This window comes from Pholis gunnellus (genome assembly GCF_910591455.1).
Source record: "Pholis gunnellus genome assembly, chromosome: 1".
In the NCBI taxonomy this organism is placed as follows: Eukaryota; Metazoa; Chordata; class Actinopteri; order Perciformes; family Pholidae; genus Pholis; species Pholis gunnellus.
In genome coordinates, this window is record NC_136528.1 from 6,435,043 (window position 1) to 6,449,278 (window position 14,236).

Sequence of the window (14,236 nt, forward strand, 5' to 3'; positions counted from 1 at the left end):
GCAACAAAGTCAGTTTGCGTGTGTATTTATTAAAATAAGATAATCCTTTATTAGTGGGGACATTTACAGGATTACAGCAGCATAGTGGAGTATATATATATATATGAGGTATAAAAATATGAGGTATTTGTACTTACTCGTAATTACATTTTTGCCACTTTATACTTCTACTGACAATATGTACTTTTTACTCTACTACATGTGTTAATAAAATGTTCTCTGGACACTGTGCTTGACCTTTCATTATTTTTTCTGCTGATAGCTGCTTCACTGATGCAATGAGGTCAAGGTATTTTAAGGTACTTAAGTATCTTACATAGTTTTGTCAATGTTTAGTTTTGTTTATTTTATTCAGTGTTGGTTAAAATTAGTAAAGAATAGGGCCACTGCCTGATGTTGTTGTGCCAGGTTTAACTGTGTACTTTTACTTTATCTGAATACTTTTTCCATCACTGGTCTGCTGTGAATTCTTCCAAGTCTAAAGTTAACCACCGCACCTCTGTTTCATGAAGTGTCAAACTGCTGCTGGACATCACCACACCCTTAATGAAAACTAGTGTGTTTGTTTTCCCTCTTCAGTTGTCCAGAGATGGGCGGTTCACTCGAAACCCTGAAACCCACCCCCTTGGCGGCCGACATTGGTTTGACCCAACACGCGCTCCAGTAGAACGAGCCAATCAGAGAGTAGAACGCAACGGTACTCGTATTTTGAGCCAATCAGAGAGCAGAACGCCGCGGTACTCGTATTTTGAACTGCGTACAAACGGACAGAGAGAGAGAGGTGACGCTCCGCTCGTCTCTGTGACAACTTTGAGTTTGTTTTAAACTCTTCACTGATAATCACAACAGAGTGGAATTCAACAATGAGAAAGAGGTGAGCTTTTTATTGTTTATTAACCGTTAAATAAACTTGGATATTCGGTAAATGAGATAGCACGTAGCTAACTGTTGATCAAATGTGCTAGCTAGCATTAGATAAAACAACTCCAACGTCTGTTAGCTTGATGAGATAGCGTTACGTGACTTCTGTGGTTTTTAAACGTCACTATTGGTGCCTATAGATGTATTGATCACCTGTCCTGCCGTCTGTCCCTGTAGCGAGGTGCTCGCAGCAGAGGCCGTGTCGTGCCTGAATAAAGCGCTGTGCCACCTGAAGGACATTTGGGAGGAGATCGGTATCCCCGAGGACCAGAGATTGCAGAGGACTAATGTCGTCAAGAACCACATTAAGGTGAGACCTCCAGTTAATGTAGTCAAGAACCACAACAAGGTGAGACCTCCAGTTAATGTCGTCAAGAACCACAACAAGGTGAGACCTCCAGTTAATGTAGTCAAGAACCACATTAAGGTGAGACCTCCAGTTAATGTCGTCAAGAACCACATCAAGGTGAGACATTTGTTTACCTAAACGTTTACCTGCTGCTTTCTTGGGTCAGCAAATGTATCTGTGATCTGAGGGATTATAAACAGGTTTCGACAGAGGGAGGGGGGGGGGGGGGGGGGGGGCGGGGCGGGGAGGGGGTGAGTGAAACTAACCACTCCATCGAGACATCTGTCCATTAATCAAAGAAGAATCAGGTTTATTGCCAGGTAGGTTTTCACATCCAAGGACTTTACTTCAGTGTTTTGGTGAGAGAAAATAAAAAGCAAATCCTGCAAAGTTAAGACACATACATATAGGAAACATGGTGAAAAAAAGCACAATATATCCGTTTTAAGATGAGAGCTGTACAGGTTTGTGCAGGAATCTGCTAAAGTTCACAGACAACTATCTGATATTAATGTTCTGTTAGTGAAATAATGGGACCAAGATATGAACTGATTGAGAAATTTGACGGTGTATAAACATACTTGTAGTTTCAAGAAGGCTTCAAACATGCAGATAAAAAGATAACTCCAAATATATTGGGCCCGTAAAGGCATCACTTTAATCAATAGCTGTATCCATATCGGCCCTCGGTATCTGTTACTGGATTTCAATAGATCCACACATCTGTCTGCACACTGCTGATTCAGTTCACTGTCTTCATCTGCCAGAGTTTGCTGGAGATGATGATCAAAGAGGAGGAGTCTCTGAAGACCAGACTCATAAGCAGCATCCAAAGCTGCAGGACCGAAATGGAGACGCTCTACCTGGAACTCCAGCTGCCTATGTTTGAGGTAACGACCACCAGCAGAGTCAATGCTGCTAAATCATGCAAATATTTCTATTCTTGTTTAATTTAGTTATTTAAGAAAATGTTTAACATGCTTGCTCACGATGTTTTCATTTTGCATAATGTCAGTTAATATGAAACGCCTCTCAGTGATTGTAGGTATTAGTTGATGATAAACAGACTTTAGTGGCTTGAGAAACATCCTGAACTTGTCGTTCTCTTCTTCGTGTGTTCAGGAGGAGACTGGCATCAGCATGCTCCAGCAGGAGAGGAACATCCGTACCCAGGTGGGGGCTCTGATGACGGAGAAGGCTCAGCGGATGCAGCAGCTGAAGGCTCTACTGGACCAGGAACAGGACCTCTGCGACATCCTGTGCTCCATGCCGTACGGCATCCTTCCACAATCCGTCCCCACGCCGGAAGAACTGGAGAGCTTCAGCCAGCACATCGCCAACCAGAACACGGAGAAGGTGAGAGCTCGCTTTGTTATGTCTGTGGAGTTATTTTGACTGCATGAGGCGGAAAGTGTTTCTTCTAGACAGCTACAGGTCTTACTGCAGATGGTTTGTCTTTGCAGAACAATAATTTTCTATAGCTCCTTTTTTCAACAGCAGGAACTTTCACCAGGGAACTGTTTCAAGGAACTCATTGTGTTTTGACTGCAGGGACAGGGATCCAGATTGAGTTCTAGGGGGTCTTTTAGCCCCTAAAAAGACCCTGGTCATGGGGCTTTCAGGGTGGGGTTTGCAGGGATGACTGTCCACGATTGGTCAAACACACACAGCTTCATTCATAAAACAAGAAAGTACTCTAGAATCGATTCAGGACGAGGGAAGGGAGTTTCTGTTTGATTGGTAACATTAAAAAGTAACGTTAGGCTTTGCTGTCGGCCTCCTGACTTCCTAATTTAAAATAAAAGACAGAAAAAGAGAGAGAGACAGCACGGTGGTGCTGTGAAGAAGAGACAACAGTAATATTTATTTTACTTTCTAACCATCAAACACTCAGATGATTTACTGTGGAGACAGAAGCTCGTAGTCTTTAAACCGCCATGAAGACTCAGACAACGGGCTGAAGGAACTACAATGACCAGGAGCAGATGAAAGCCTCTTTTGGGCTGTTTATTAAATGTATTTAATAAAATACATGTGTTCTCTGCAATAAATTCAAACCCTCAACCCTGGGTTGAAAATGCAAAGAGGAGTCTGATTCTCTCTCTCTTCCTTGAGCTCTATTTTACCTGAAAAGAGATTCAAGGCTTTAAGATGATAACTTTCTAGTTTTTTGGGGTTTGCTGTGTATTTTGCTGGCTCATTTTGAGAATTCATGTTAAAGGAAAACTCTTGAAATTGGGTGATGATTTGATAATACACTCCTGAATGCTAGCAAACTTTTTTTTCTTGTGACATTTTACAGTAAAGATGAGGTTGGTGTTGCTATAAAACTACATATCTGTCGTATAACAACAAACAGCAGGTCACCACAAGACCTCCACAGTTTGTCATAAACACTGATCTGATCTGTTCTTGACCAAATGGTGCGCCGCTCTCGTGGTTTCAGGCGAGGCGGTACGCCGAGTTCACGGACCTGAAGAGGCGGATCATCTTGTACATGGGGGAGCTGGACCACGTCCCCGAGACCAGCTTCGAGAAGGACGTGGTCTGTGAGGACGAGGACTCTTTCTGCCTCTCGATAGACAACATCACGTCACTCAAACTGCTTGTTTGTCAGGTAAGATGTTTGTTTTACAAAACGGCATTTTGAGCTGCTTGAGGAATAAATGTTCCCCGAGGATGGACGCGCTGACTCTTTAGCACACTTTTCTTTTGTGGGCTCGCAAAGTGCTTCCTGCCGGATGTTTCCTCACGTCGGCTTGAGGCCTAAGTACGAAGCTACAGTTCATCTGTTCACAGTAATGAGCAGGTTCAATGTCTCTAAAGAGTCTCCATGTTCTCCAACATAATAACTTGCATCACCACACTGTTAATATCAGTGTTCATTTACTTAAGTGTAATGACATTTTGAATGCATTTATGATGTTTCTTTAAGGCAATCTTATCCACATAATGTGTCATGTTAATATCTCTCTCGGTTGGTCCCCGTTTCCCTTCAGCGAGTTATAATCCTGATTGTTAGTTTCTGAGAAGATGAGATGGAGCCCTCTCCTCCTCCTCTTTTCCCCCACCCTCTCATGTTTGATGCGTTTATATAATAAGCGATCCAACGGTGTTCGTGTCGATCCTGCAGCTGGAGGAGCGCAAGGCGGAGAACGAGGCGACGTGCGAGGCTCACCGGGAGAAGATCCAGCGGCTGTGGGGAAGACTGGACGTTCCTCAGGAGGAGAGAGAGGCCTTCAACGAACACATGGTCACATCCAGGAAGGGGAACCTGGAAGCGGTGAGAAGATTTGACTATTACTTCCTGGTTCCCAGTTTGTTTTAGTTTTTCCTGTTCATTTTTTAAGTTTACACTTTTATTTTTTCCTCTTCAGCTACAAGCAGAAGTTCAGCGTCTGGAGGAGCTCAAGCGGCTGAACATCCACAACGTGACGGACGCCATCCGCTCTGAGATCGCCGTGTTCTGGGAGAAGTGCTTCTTCAGCAGCGACCAGCGGCAGACGTTCGCTCCATATTTTAGCGGTGGGTTGTTTTTGTTTAACGTTGTCTTCGTCGGAAAAATACTAGAGACTCAGACTTTAATTTATTTATTTTTTTCATAGAGGACGTTACTGAAGATCTGTTAAGTCTGCATGACGCTGAGATCCAGCGCTTGAAGCAGCATTACGAGGATCACAAGGAGCTTTATGAAGGCGTTCACCAGTGGGAGGACAGCTGGAGACTCTTCCTGCAGCTGGAGGTGAGTACCATGTGACGGGGAACTAACACTCGCTGTGAGCAGCAACCAGAGGAGCAACACAACTTCTCTAAGTCCCACCCACAAACGCAGACTGGCCAATCATAGCGTAGCATCGTCCAGCGACTCTCCGTCTCCACAGACTCATCGGTGGCTTCAGATGTTCTTCATGTTCAGGCTGGTTTAGTGGATTTGGAGCTCGTGGAGCTAACATTAGCAGAGTACGTTAGCACATCATGAACTAGCGTTAGCGCGTCTATGACGTTCCACTGAAACTATTTTAATGATGGTGACAGTATAGAGCAGAAGACTCCCGCTCACTGTCTGCTTCACTGCATTCAGAGATATTTAGTCAGTGTTTTGGTACATCGAGCTCGGTGTTCTCCTACGCACCTGTCGACCTACTGGTGTGCTAATGTTTGCTCTTTTTAATGATTAACCGTGAATAAAGAGGACCAGTGTTCTTTTAGTTTCATGTCTTCTGTCTGGATCTCCAGGTGATGTGTTGGTTCACTTTTACACTTCAGCTTCTATCTTTATCTTTAAACTTGTTTTCTTTGCTGAATCACTTTGACATCCTGGATTTGTCCTTCAAACACATGTTCTGAATCCATGGCTCTAGATTGAAAGCCTGATATAATATAATACATGATTCTTTGCTGTAATAGCCGTGGAGAAAAATAAGTGTGTTTTCAATGGGGACATTTGTGTCCTTCAGGTTCTGCGTGTCTGTATTTTAGCTACAGTTTATAGTTATTTTAGGAGCTGAGGTAGAACTTTCTCGTTCATCTTTCTCTCTCAGAAAAAAGCCACAGATCCGACAAGATTCACCAACAGAGGAGGGAATCTTCTCAAAGAGGAGAAAGAGAGGTCTGAGCTGCACAAGAGCCTGCCCAAGGTAAGCTGTGAGGGCTGCCTCTCATTCTAAACTAGCTTCTCTGTTGAGCATTCAACGCTAACTCGTGCGTTTGTTTTGTTTTTAGCTGGAAAAGAAATTAAAAGCCCAGATTGATGCGTGGGAAAGCGAACAGGATCGTGAGTTTCTGGTAAACGGGCAGAAGTTTCTGCAGTATGTGGAGGAACAGTGGGAGCTGCACCGAGTAGAGAAAGAGATGGAGAAACAAGAGAGGGTAAACAAGCTGCCGCGGTGTTTTTATGGGCTCATGGAGCCGGGATGTGTTGCTCACTCTTCTCTCTACGAACTCCTCACAGCATCTCAAGAAGAGCAAGCAGACCGAGGAGGATATGCTGTACGGGACGGCAGTACGGACCCCCACCAAACGCAGACTCCTCTGCACTCAAACCCCAAATAAATCACGAAAGGTAGCAAAACAATTTCACTTTTAAGCTTTCTTATGAATGTGGCCTCTTTAACCCACTAACCCGCTCCCCTCCGCCTCTCTCGTCAGTTTAACGGGACCTCCAGCATGTCCAGCGCTGCCTCTAACAGCACCAGCCGCTCCGTCTACGGCGGAACCGTCTGCCGCTCGCCCGCGCTCCGCCCTCCTCTGTCCGCTAACAAGGTTGGTTTCATTGTCAAGAAGAGACTAAGGGCCCGCTCACATGTTGCGTCTCGCTTTCATCCTTTTATCGGAGGTGCTTGGGGAGGTTTCGCTCAGCCTGCCGGTATTAAGCAACCACAACCTGAGCCTCACTGCCTAAACTAAAGACAGTCAAAACGAGGAGAAGTTCATTTTTAATTTAATTTGATCTGGAACTCCTGCTGCACGTCTACATTGACAAGAACGGAAATGAGGATGCAAAAATACCGGCATGTTGCCATTCCCGTTCCTCAAAGTCAGAGGTGATCAAATTTAAGTGGAAAATCTTAAGGATTTAAATTTACATAAATATCTGTTAAGTCGCTATCTGTCGCTGAAGGAGGTAACACGACGGTGATTGAGCCGTCAGGCAACAGAACTACACTTCAGAAAAATCTCATGTTAGTGTGGAATTCTTGACACAGCCCAAACCTCCAGACTGCTCGACTCTGAGCACAACTCCATGTTTCAGGACTGAAAGCTAAAGGATCGACACTTTAAAGCTCTCGTTTCGTCCTAAACAGTTTAGTATCATACAAAACATTTGAGAGGCTGAAAAACGGCACTTTCTGCCATATTTGAAATGAAAAATAACTTTATGGTTTAATCCAAAAACAAAGTAGTGGCAAGTATTTATCTTCTGGAAGAACTAGCGTACTATAATCTTCACTGTCTTCTCCATTTGTTGGTGCTTTGTACATAACCTCAGCCGAAGTGTTTCTGCTGTCGTCACTGCTCCTGAAATGTCTGCTGAATGTGAACGAGTATTTTTTCTTGCGCTGCGCTCACTCTCGTTCATCCTTTTCACTGTAAAATGTACCCGATGTGTCGTTCAAGAGGATAGTTGGTCTGACGTGTGTCCCTCCAGGCTCCGGCATCGTGGACTCCGTGTGGCGGTAAACCCCCGAACCCTCGGCTGCAGGGCTGCAACAAGGAGAACGAGGCCCAGCTGAAGGGGAGCCCTCTGAGCGGTGCGTTGCTGACCCCTGCTAGTCCACAGCGTAACTTCAGCATAGCCTCTGTTGCCAGCACATATTCCCAGTTTGCGGTAATTTCCACTTTTGTCTCTAATCTATTTTCTCTGCTTCCCTTTTCCTCATTTCTGTGCAACAACACATTTAAGCGTGTCGTGAATGCTGATGGTGTAAATTTATGTTTTAGAGGGACTTGGTCGACACTGAATCTGTTCAGTCAAGGTGTGTTTGGAATCCTAAAACTGTGTAATTCTGACTAATCTCTCTTATTGCAGTAACCGCATGCCTCTAGTTAAAGGCAACATTACCCTGAACGAGCAACTTAACCTGCTGCTTTAGCTTTAACGTGCACAGTCAGCGTTCAGACCGACATCAGCCCCGCCTTAGAAAGCATGCAGTGGGATGTCCCGTTAGTCTAGATTCTCCAGTTTGAAGAATTTGAGGAACGCCAAAATGCCCAAATGCTGGAAACTTCTCAGGGTGGTAATTATATTAAGTTTTAATAATAACTTTATTTATAGAGCACCTTTTTTATAAACAGAGTTTACAAAGTGCTTCGACAGACGAAGCAAGAGCACGGCCACATAACAACAGCTGAGCTCCTTTAAGGCGTGAGAGGACTGTTTACACGTCATTGAAAACACAGAAAATGAGTGAAAAAGTCAAATGCTCTGGAAATTTGTTTCAACGTTCTCTTATTTTCCAATGAACTACTAGTCTGTCTATCAGAGCGCCATGAAACAGACAACATGGCCGTCTGAAGTTATGTTCACGATCATTAATTAAGGTTCAAATTGTAGTTTGTTTGAGAGTATTTTGATTGTGTTGTGAACGTCTCACGGAAGCAGATGCAGGTTTCCATGTTAAAGTGTGTGAAACTGTATAATGTACGCTACGTTATGTAAATATTAGTCTGCTGGCTGGTTCCATGTTGGTGTATGAAGAGATCCCCGTCTGTGGTACCGGATGGATCGTCTCTGACGAGGACCTCCAGAGTCTAGTGGGAAGCCTGCTGGGCTCATGTCGGTCTGAACCTGTTTATCCACAACTTCTGACATGTTTCTGTCTCTTCACCTGACTTTTCACTTCTCACTCGTCTGCTATGCATGGACCTCGAGTAGCCAGAGTCATGCATAGTAACACACGAGTATACGTGTTTAAACCGCTGGCTGATGCCATGTGGAGAGACGGGATGGGGGATGCCTCTGATTGGTCAGAAGGACAGATTTGCCCCAAACACTCATATATGTTTTGGTAAAGGAAGACAGATTATAGTGAACATAACAAGCATTTGTTATTTTGTGACGTGACGTATGAGGCAACTTCACAATTTGTATTATTATTATAGAGAAGAGAATTACTTAAGTTTTATCCAGTGGGCCAGAATCACCACAAAATGAAGTTCCTTGTCGTAGCTTTTAATAAGGGCCACAGCTGCATTCACTCAAGCAGCAAGTTTGTCCAACAGCTTCCTGGTAAATGTAGGAATCCCTATTTAAAGGGACGGTAGCTCCATAACAACACTTCTCCAAATAGCTTGATGCAAATAACGTGATGTTACTTAATAGTGTTTAAGCAAAAGTGTGGATTTCTGCGGTTAAAAGCTCTTCTTGTGGATCAGAGTTCACACTAACAAACACTAGCGTCACTTCATAATGATAAGGAAACGTAGAGCGGCTGTTTCTTGAAGGCACGTTTGCTTCCTCCTGTCTCGTCTTCCTCCCGTCGTTGCATTACATTTCGAGGATTCAACAAGTCTGCTTCTCTGTCTTCACAGCGAGATCTGTCCAAGGCCTCTAACGCCAAGATCCAGCACGACATCCTGAACTCCACGACCTCTGACCTCTGACCTCTGATCGCAGCGTGTTCCTCTCAAAGAAGTTCTGATCTCCTCCCAAGCGGATCAGCGCCTCTCACTGCCATACGCTTCTATAAGTACATGAAGGTAATGATGTATAAAGTGTTAAGTCAGTGGTCTATCACTGTCTGTAAGAGGAAGAGAAATGTCTGTATCATAAATTAAACTAACACTACTTTGGCTCAATGATTTTCGCCAGTTATCGAGATGTAATAGATGTTTGCATTTTGTACCGCACATTTTTTTTTTTTTTATATAAAAAAATGAAAGAAATTCTAGCTTTCTGATGTTGTGCAATCCGGGGTTACAGGCCAAATGTATTATATTTACTTTGCACTTTTTTTTGAAAAAATATATATTTGCAGCGCATTGTGAAATGTTACACACACACGCACACACACACACTTCCATCCAAATGTGTGTGTGTATACATGTATGCATCTGTGTACATATTTCTGTATCCGCTGCTCTTCATAGTAACTCCTGTTTGACAAAGATGTTAGTTGTTTAAACTGGACATTAAAGTACGCTCTATATTCTGTATATTGCTGTTTGAATATAAATCACATGGATTCAATAAATGTATTTTCACTTAAAGTATGGAGTGATATTTTTTATGATGAATAATTTTCCTTTATAAAAAAAAATATATATATATATATATATATATAAATACAGTATCTATATATCTTTACATCAGCCTCAATGGTTTACCACAAATACAGTGAAATGTAAAGACACGCGTTTCTAAAATGAGACCGATTGGAAAAACCTGCAACGTTCCAGGTTTGTAGAATGTTTTGGAAAATGTCACAAATATCTGTATTATAAAGTATACGTGTTTTAGTTAAGCTCGACTAAGATAAATCATCATACAGTCTCACACAACTCCCACCAAGTCTACTCTAAATTGTGTTTTTATGAAATTTAAATTTATTGTGTGTGTCTTAATGTTAAGCCTCCAGACAGCTTTATCAGGTCGAGTTTGTCATTAACTTTATTTGAGATGTACTTGGGTAAACTTTGACATGGATTTTCTATTCGAGACTAAATACTTTATTCTGCACATATCTCTGGCTTATCCGAGGCCACATCTGCTGACACCTCTGTGTCTGCAGATTGAAGGTCTGAAAGGTTTCATTGACTTGTGATCAGCCTCGTATGCAAACTAAATACTAACTTATCGGTGAGCTGCGCATATTTAATGCTATATTTCCAAATTCTAGGATGGAATTGGAGGTGAGCTGATTTGAGGTCAGTTCACATGACATAGGACCGGCTGATGTTAACATTTAGGTTTCCTTCTCTGATGTCATCGTTTTTGTGATAGGTATGAACCAAACTTCCCCTGAGAAACATTGTTGTCTAAGTTAAAAGGGATTCTTAAGTAAAGGGTCAACAGAATATTTTGTGCAGAACTAAAATGGAGATTTGGGGATGTTTAACAACCAAAACTGGGCGAAGTACTTAAGCACAAAAGTCAAAAGCTACATGAGCTAATTTTTTAACATGTTGGGCCAGAAAAATGTCTTTTCATTGATTTCTATTACTTTGGTGGTTTGTACAGTTGTCTGTCTTCATGTTTTTAAAATGTTTCTCTTATTTTGATCTCTTTTTTTCTTCCTCCTGCAGACACGTCATGTAACTTGTGATTTGAAAAATGCATCTAGTATCTTTTCACTTTCTATCTAGTTATCTAAATAAAGTTTGTATGGTCGATGTCACATTAAAAGTTAATGTTAAAATGTTTACTGTACAGGACAGCAGGATTAATGCACTTTGCAGATGGGAAGCAAGTAGCCATGCCAAATCTGTTCCAGATCATCTGCTCTATTTTTATTTTTTGTATTTTATTGAATTTTTTATTATTTTATTGTTTTGCTTGTTTTTAAACAGTGGCCCTTAAAATACATTGTTGTACAAATAAAAATAATAAAATACAATTTGCAAAACTATCTCAAAGAATCACATTTGTGGAGGTCACGGATGATTTTATTCTGAAGGATTCACACCGGAAGTCATGCTGTTACCGGAGCAGCCTGCCGTAAAGGAAGAAAACGTAACGTAACGACCCAACGTTTAAACCGTCAGGTCAGACTCGCGTGAGTCACTGTGCGTACTAACCAAAAGCCGGCGGACTTTAAAAGCTAAGTTGTTAACATAATTAGTAGATCAGTCATGTCCGGAGCGTTAGCACGGGTGCTCTTCTACCCGACGTTAGCCTACAATGTTGTCATGGAGAAGGTGACGTCGAGACGCTGGTTCGATCGCGTGGACGAGACGGTCCTCCTCGGAGCGCTTCCGTTCAGGTCTGACACCAAACAGGTGCGACTCAATGACGCTTTAATGAACTAAAAGTACTAGTAGTACCACACTGTGACAATAATACTCCACTTCAAGTAAAAGTCCTGCATTCAAACCTTAACAATAGTTAAGATAGGTAGATCGATGAATAAATACATGAAACATTTTCTATTGTAATTTCAATTAATTAATCTGAAAACAGACTCCTGGCATTGTGCCACAGACCCCACTTTAAGAAACACAAGTTTAATCTACAGCAATGCGTCATTCTATACAATCATATGTTTGTAGCGTCTCTGTCCTGTGAGAACCACCAATTAACTAATTCAGCAATTGTTACTACCTGGATATTTCAAAATGGACTCTGTAGCTAAAGTATCATTGTTTCAGAGACCTGATGTTTGTTGTTGTTGTGTTGCAGCTGGTAGAAACAGAAAACGTTCGAGGGGTCATCACCATGAACGAGGAGTATGAGACCAAATATTTCTGCAACTCAGCTGAGGTGAGTTCACTTCACAACATTCAGGTGAACATTTGGTGCGTTTAAGAGAAGATTAAAATCAGCAACAAGATGTTCAGTGTGATGTGACTGACTGCAAGCTAAATTATAACAGTTTGGATCAAGAAATCAGACAGTTTTAGTGTAAATGTTACAGCTTTTCTTTGTGTTTTGTGAAACTACTCAAGAGATTTGTATTCCAGATGATGATAATCAGCTGAACTACAGGTGATTACCTTATACCTGAAACAAATAGACGAGTAATCGATTAGTCAATCAAATGAAAGTTAATCTGTAACCATTTTATAATAAATGAAATGAGCAATCACAATCTTGGGCTCTGGTGAATTCTTACATATATTTCACTATTTCTTTTGACAGATTACTTGATAATGAACATAATCGTTAGGTGCAGCTTTGGGTTGCTGCAGGTCAATCAGACCCCATGATAAACATAATTCTCCACAGAGAGAGACCAGCTGCCACAGGCTGACGTCAACAACGTAACCACAGCTTGAGTTTTGGAGTTTCATGAATGACGGGTTGACTTGATTTGTTTGATGCTGGCTGCAGGAGTGGCGGGCCGCAGGCGTGGAGCAGCTGAGGTTGAGCACAGTTGACTTAACCGGCGTCCCCAGCCTGGAGAACCTGTGCCGAGGCGTGGAGTTCGCCCTGCAGCACCGCGAGCAAGGCAGCAGCGTGTACGTGCACTGCAAGGCCGGACGCTCCCGTAGCGCAACGATGGCTGCTGCGTACCTCATTCGGGTCAGTAATGCACAACAACTCGGTGGCTGAACGATGCATTATTACACAGAATGAAGAGGACTGTGGGTTTTGTCCACAAGTAGCAATGTACGCAGGCAATCTTCAGTCAAACTCAAAAACAAGCAGCAATGTATGCAGACAATCTTCAGTCAAACCCAAAAACAAGCAGCAATGTATGCAGGTAATCTTCAGTCAAACTCAAAAACAAGCAGCAATGTATGCAGGCAATCTTCAGTCAAACTCAAAAACAAGCAGCAATGTATGCAGACAATCTTCAGTCAAACCCAAAAACAAGCAGCAATGTATGCAGGCAATCTTCAGTTAAACTCAAAAACAAGCAGCAATGTATGCCGGTAATCGACTCGAAGATGCTGTGGTAGACATTTCATACAATCTTCCCAAAAAACTAAATGTCTGCAGCGGCCGTGTGGCGGTGACGTACTCAGCAGAATGTATACTGGTCAATGACAACGGTACCAACATACAGATGATTGTGAGGTATTGAAGTCATGAATCTACTCCACTGATTCGATGGAACTTGGTCCTGACTGAGTGAATATATATTATATAGTAAGTATCTAGATTCTGAGTGTTTCTGTACTTTTTTTTACACTTTCAGCTACACTGCTGGACTCCAGAGGAAGCGTGTCAGAAGCTGGCGTCCGTTCGACCGCACATCCTGGTGCGCTCGGCTCAGCTGGAGATGCTCAGGAAATACTACGAGCAGGTGTGCCAACAGTCCAGCTGAGAGATCAGATGCTGAGCCTTGTATCAGAATGTTTACCCAATGAAGACAATGCCAAACTAACCTTCTTAAATATAATTCTCCCAAGTTTTTACTGGAAAATTCCAAAGTTTTAATAGTTCATTTTCACATTTTTTTTTTTTTTTATACAAACCCTGATCACAAAGAAACTTTCCTCACTGCCCGACCAGCTGGTTTCTTGCTAGTGGCATAAAGGTGTAAAATAAATGTACATAAAAACAACTTTTCAAATATCTGAACAGACCAATCATCCTGTTTCAGTCGGAACATACTGTCATATTCCTAAAGCAAGGAGGCAACATTGCAATTCTGTTTGTTTGTGACTGTAATAATAAAAAACGCTCCACTTATATCAAGTTGTTGTGTGCTTCTTGACAGTGATGAGGACGTTTTATTACTGCGTTTACAGGAAAATGCTTTATTTCATGTTACGTGTGTGTGTGTTAGTAACGTGATAACATTTAAACATCTACTGACAGACGCTGCTGTTTCATGATTTCATCCATTCATAAGAACCATC

At 42.2% G+C, this 14,236-nt stretch overlaps 2 protein-coding genes across 3 annotated transcripts; both read left to right on the top strand.

Moving 5' to 3' along the window:
* Positions 1 to 743: 743 nt before the first annotated feature.
* On the top strand, positions 744 to 9,925 carry prc1b (protein regulator of cytokinesis 1b). 2 transcript variants are annotated; one of them, XM_079165405.1, is made up of 14 exons: positions 744 to 874; positions 1,099 to 1,231; positions 2,038 to 2,160; positions 2,393 to 2,626; positions 3,717 to 3,887; positions 4,404 to 4,553; positions 4,648 to 4,795; positions 4,876 to 5,012; positions 5,812 to 5,907; positions 5,993 to 6,139; positions 6,222 to 6,332; positions 6,419 to 6,532; positions 7,419 to 7,598; positions 9,302 to 9,925. In XM_079165405.1, exons 1-14 carry the CDS (start codon positions 864 to 866, stop codon positions 9,371 to 9,373), a joined length of 1,827 nt encoding a protein of 608 aa, XP_079021531.1. In that variant the 5' UTR covers positions 744 to 863; the 3' UTR covers positions 9,374 to 9,925. The 2 variants fall into 2 exon arrangements, with proteins under 2 accessions (XP_079021531.1, XP_079021532.1); XM_079165406.1 differs by having other exon boundaries at positions 7,419 to 7,521.
* A 1,520-nt stretch (positions 9,926 to 11,445) lies between these two features.
* On the top strand, positions 11,446 to 14,052 carry ptpmt1 (protein tyrosine phosphatase mitochondrial 1). Its single transcript, XM_079166263.1, has 4 exons — positions 11,446 to 11,707; positions 12,108 to 12,188; positions 12,759 to 12,950; positions 13,570 to 14,052. The coding sequence occupies exons 1-4, from the start codon at positions 11,561 to 11,563 to the stop codon at positions 13,696 to 13,698; spliced, it is 549 nt and encodes a 182-aa protein (XP_079022389.1). The 5' UTR covers positions 11,446 to 11,560; the 3' UTR covers positions 13,699 to 14,052.
* The last annotated feature ends 184 nt before the right edge of the window (positions 14,053 to 14,236 follow it).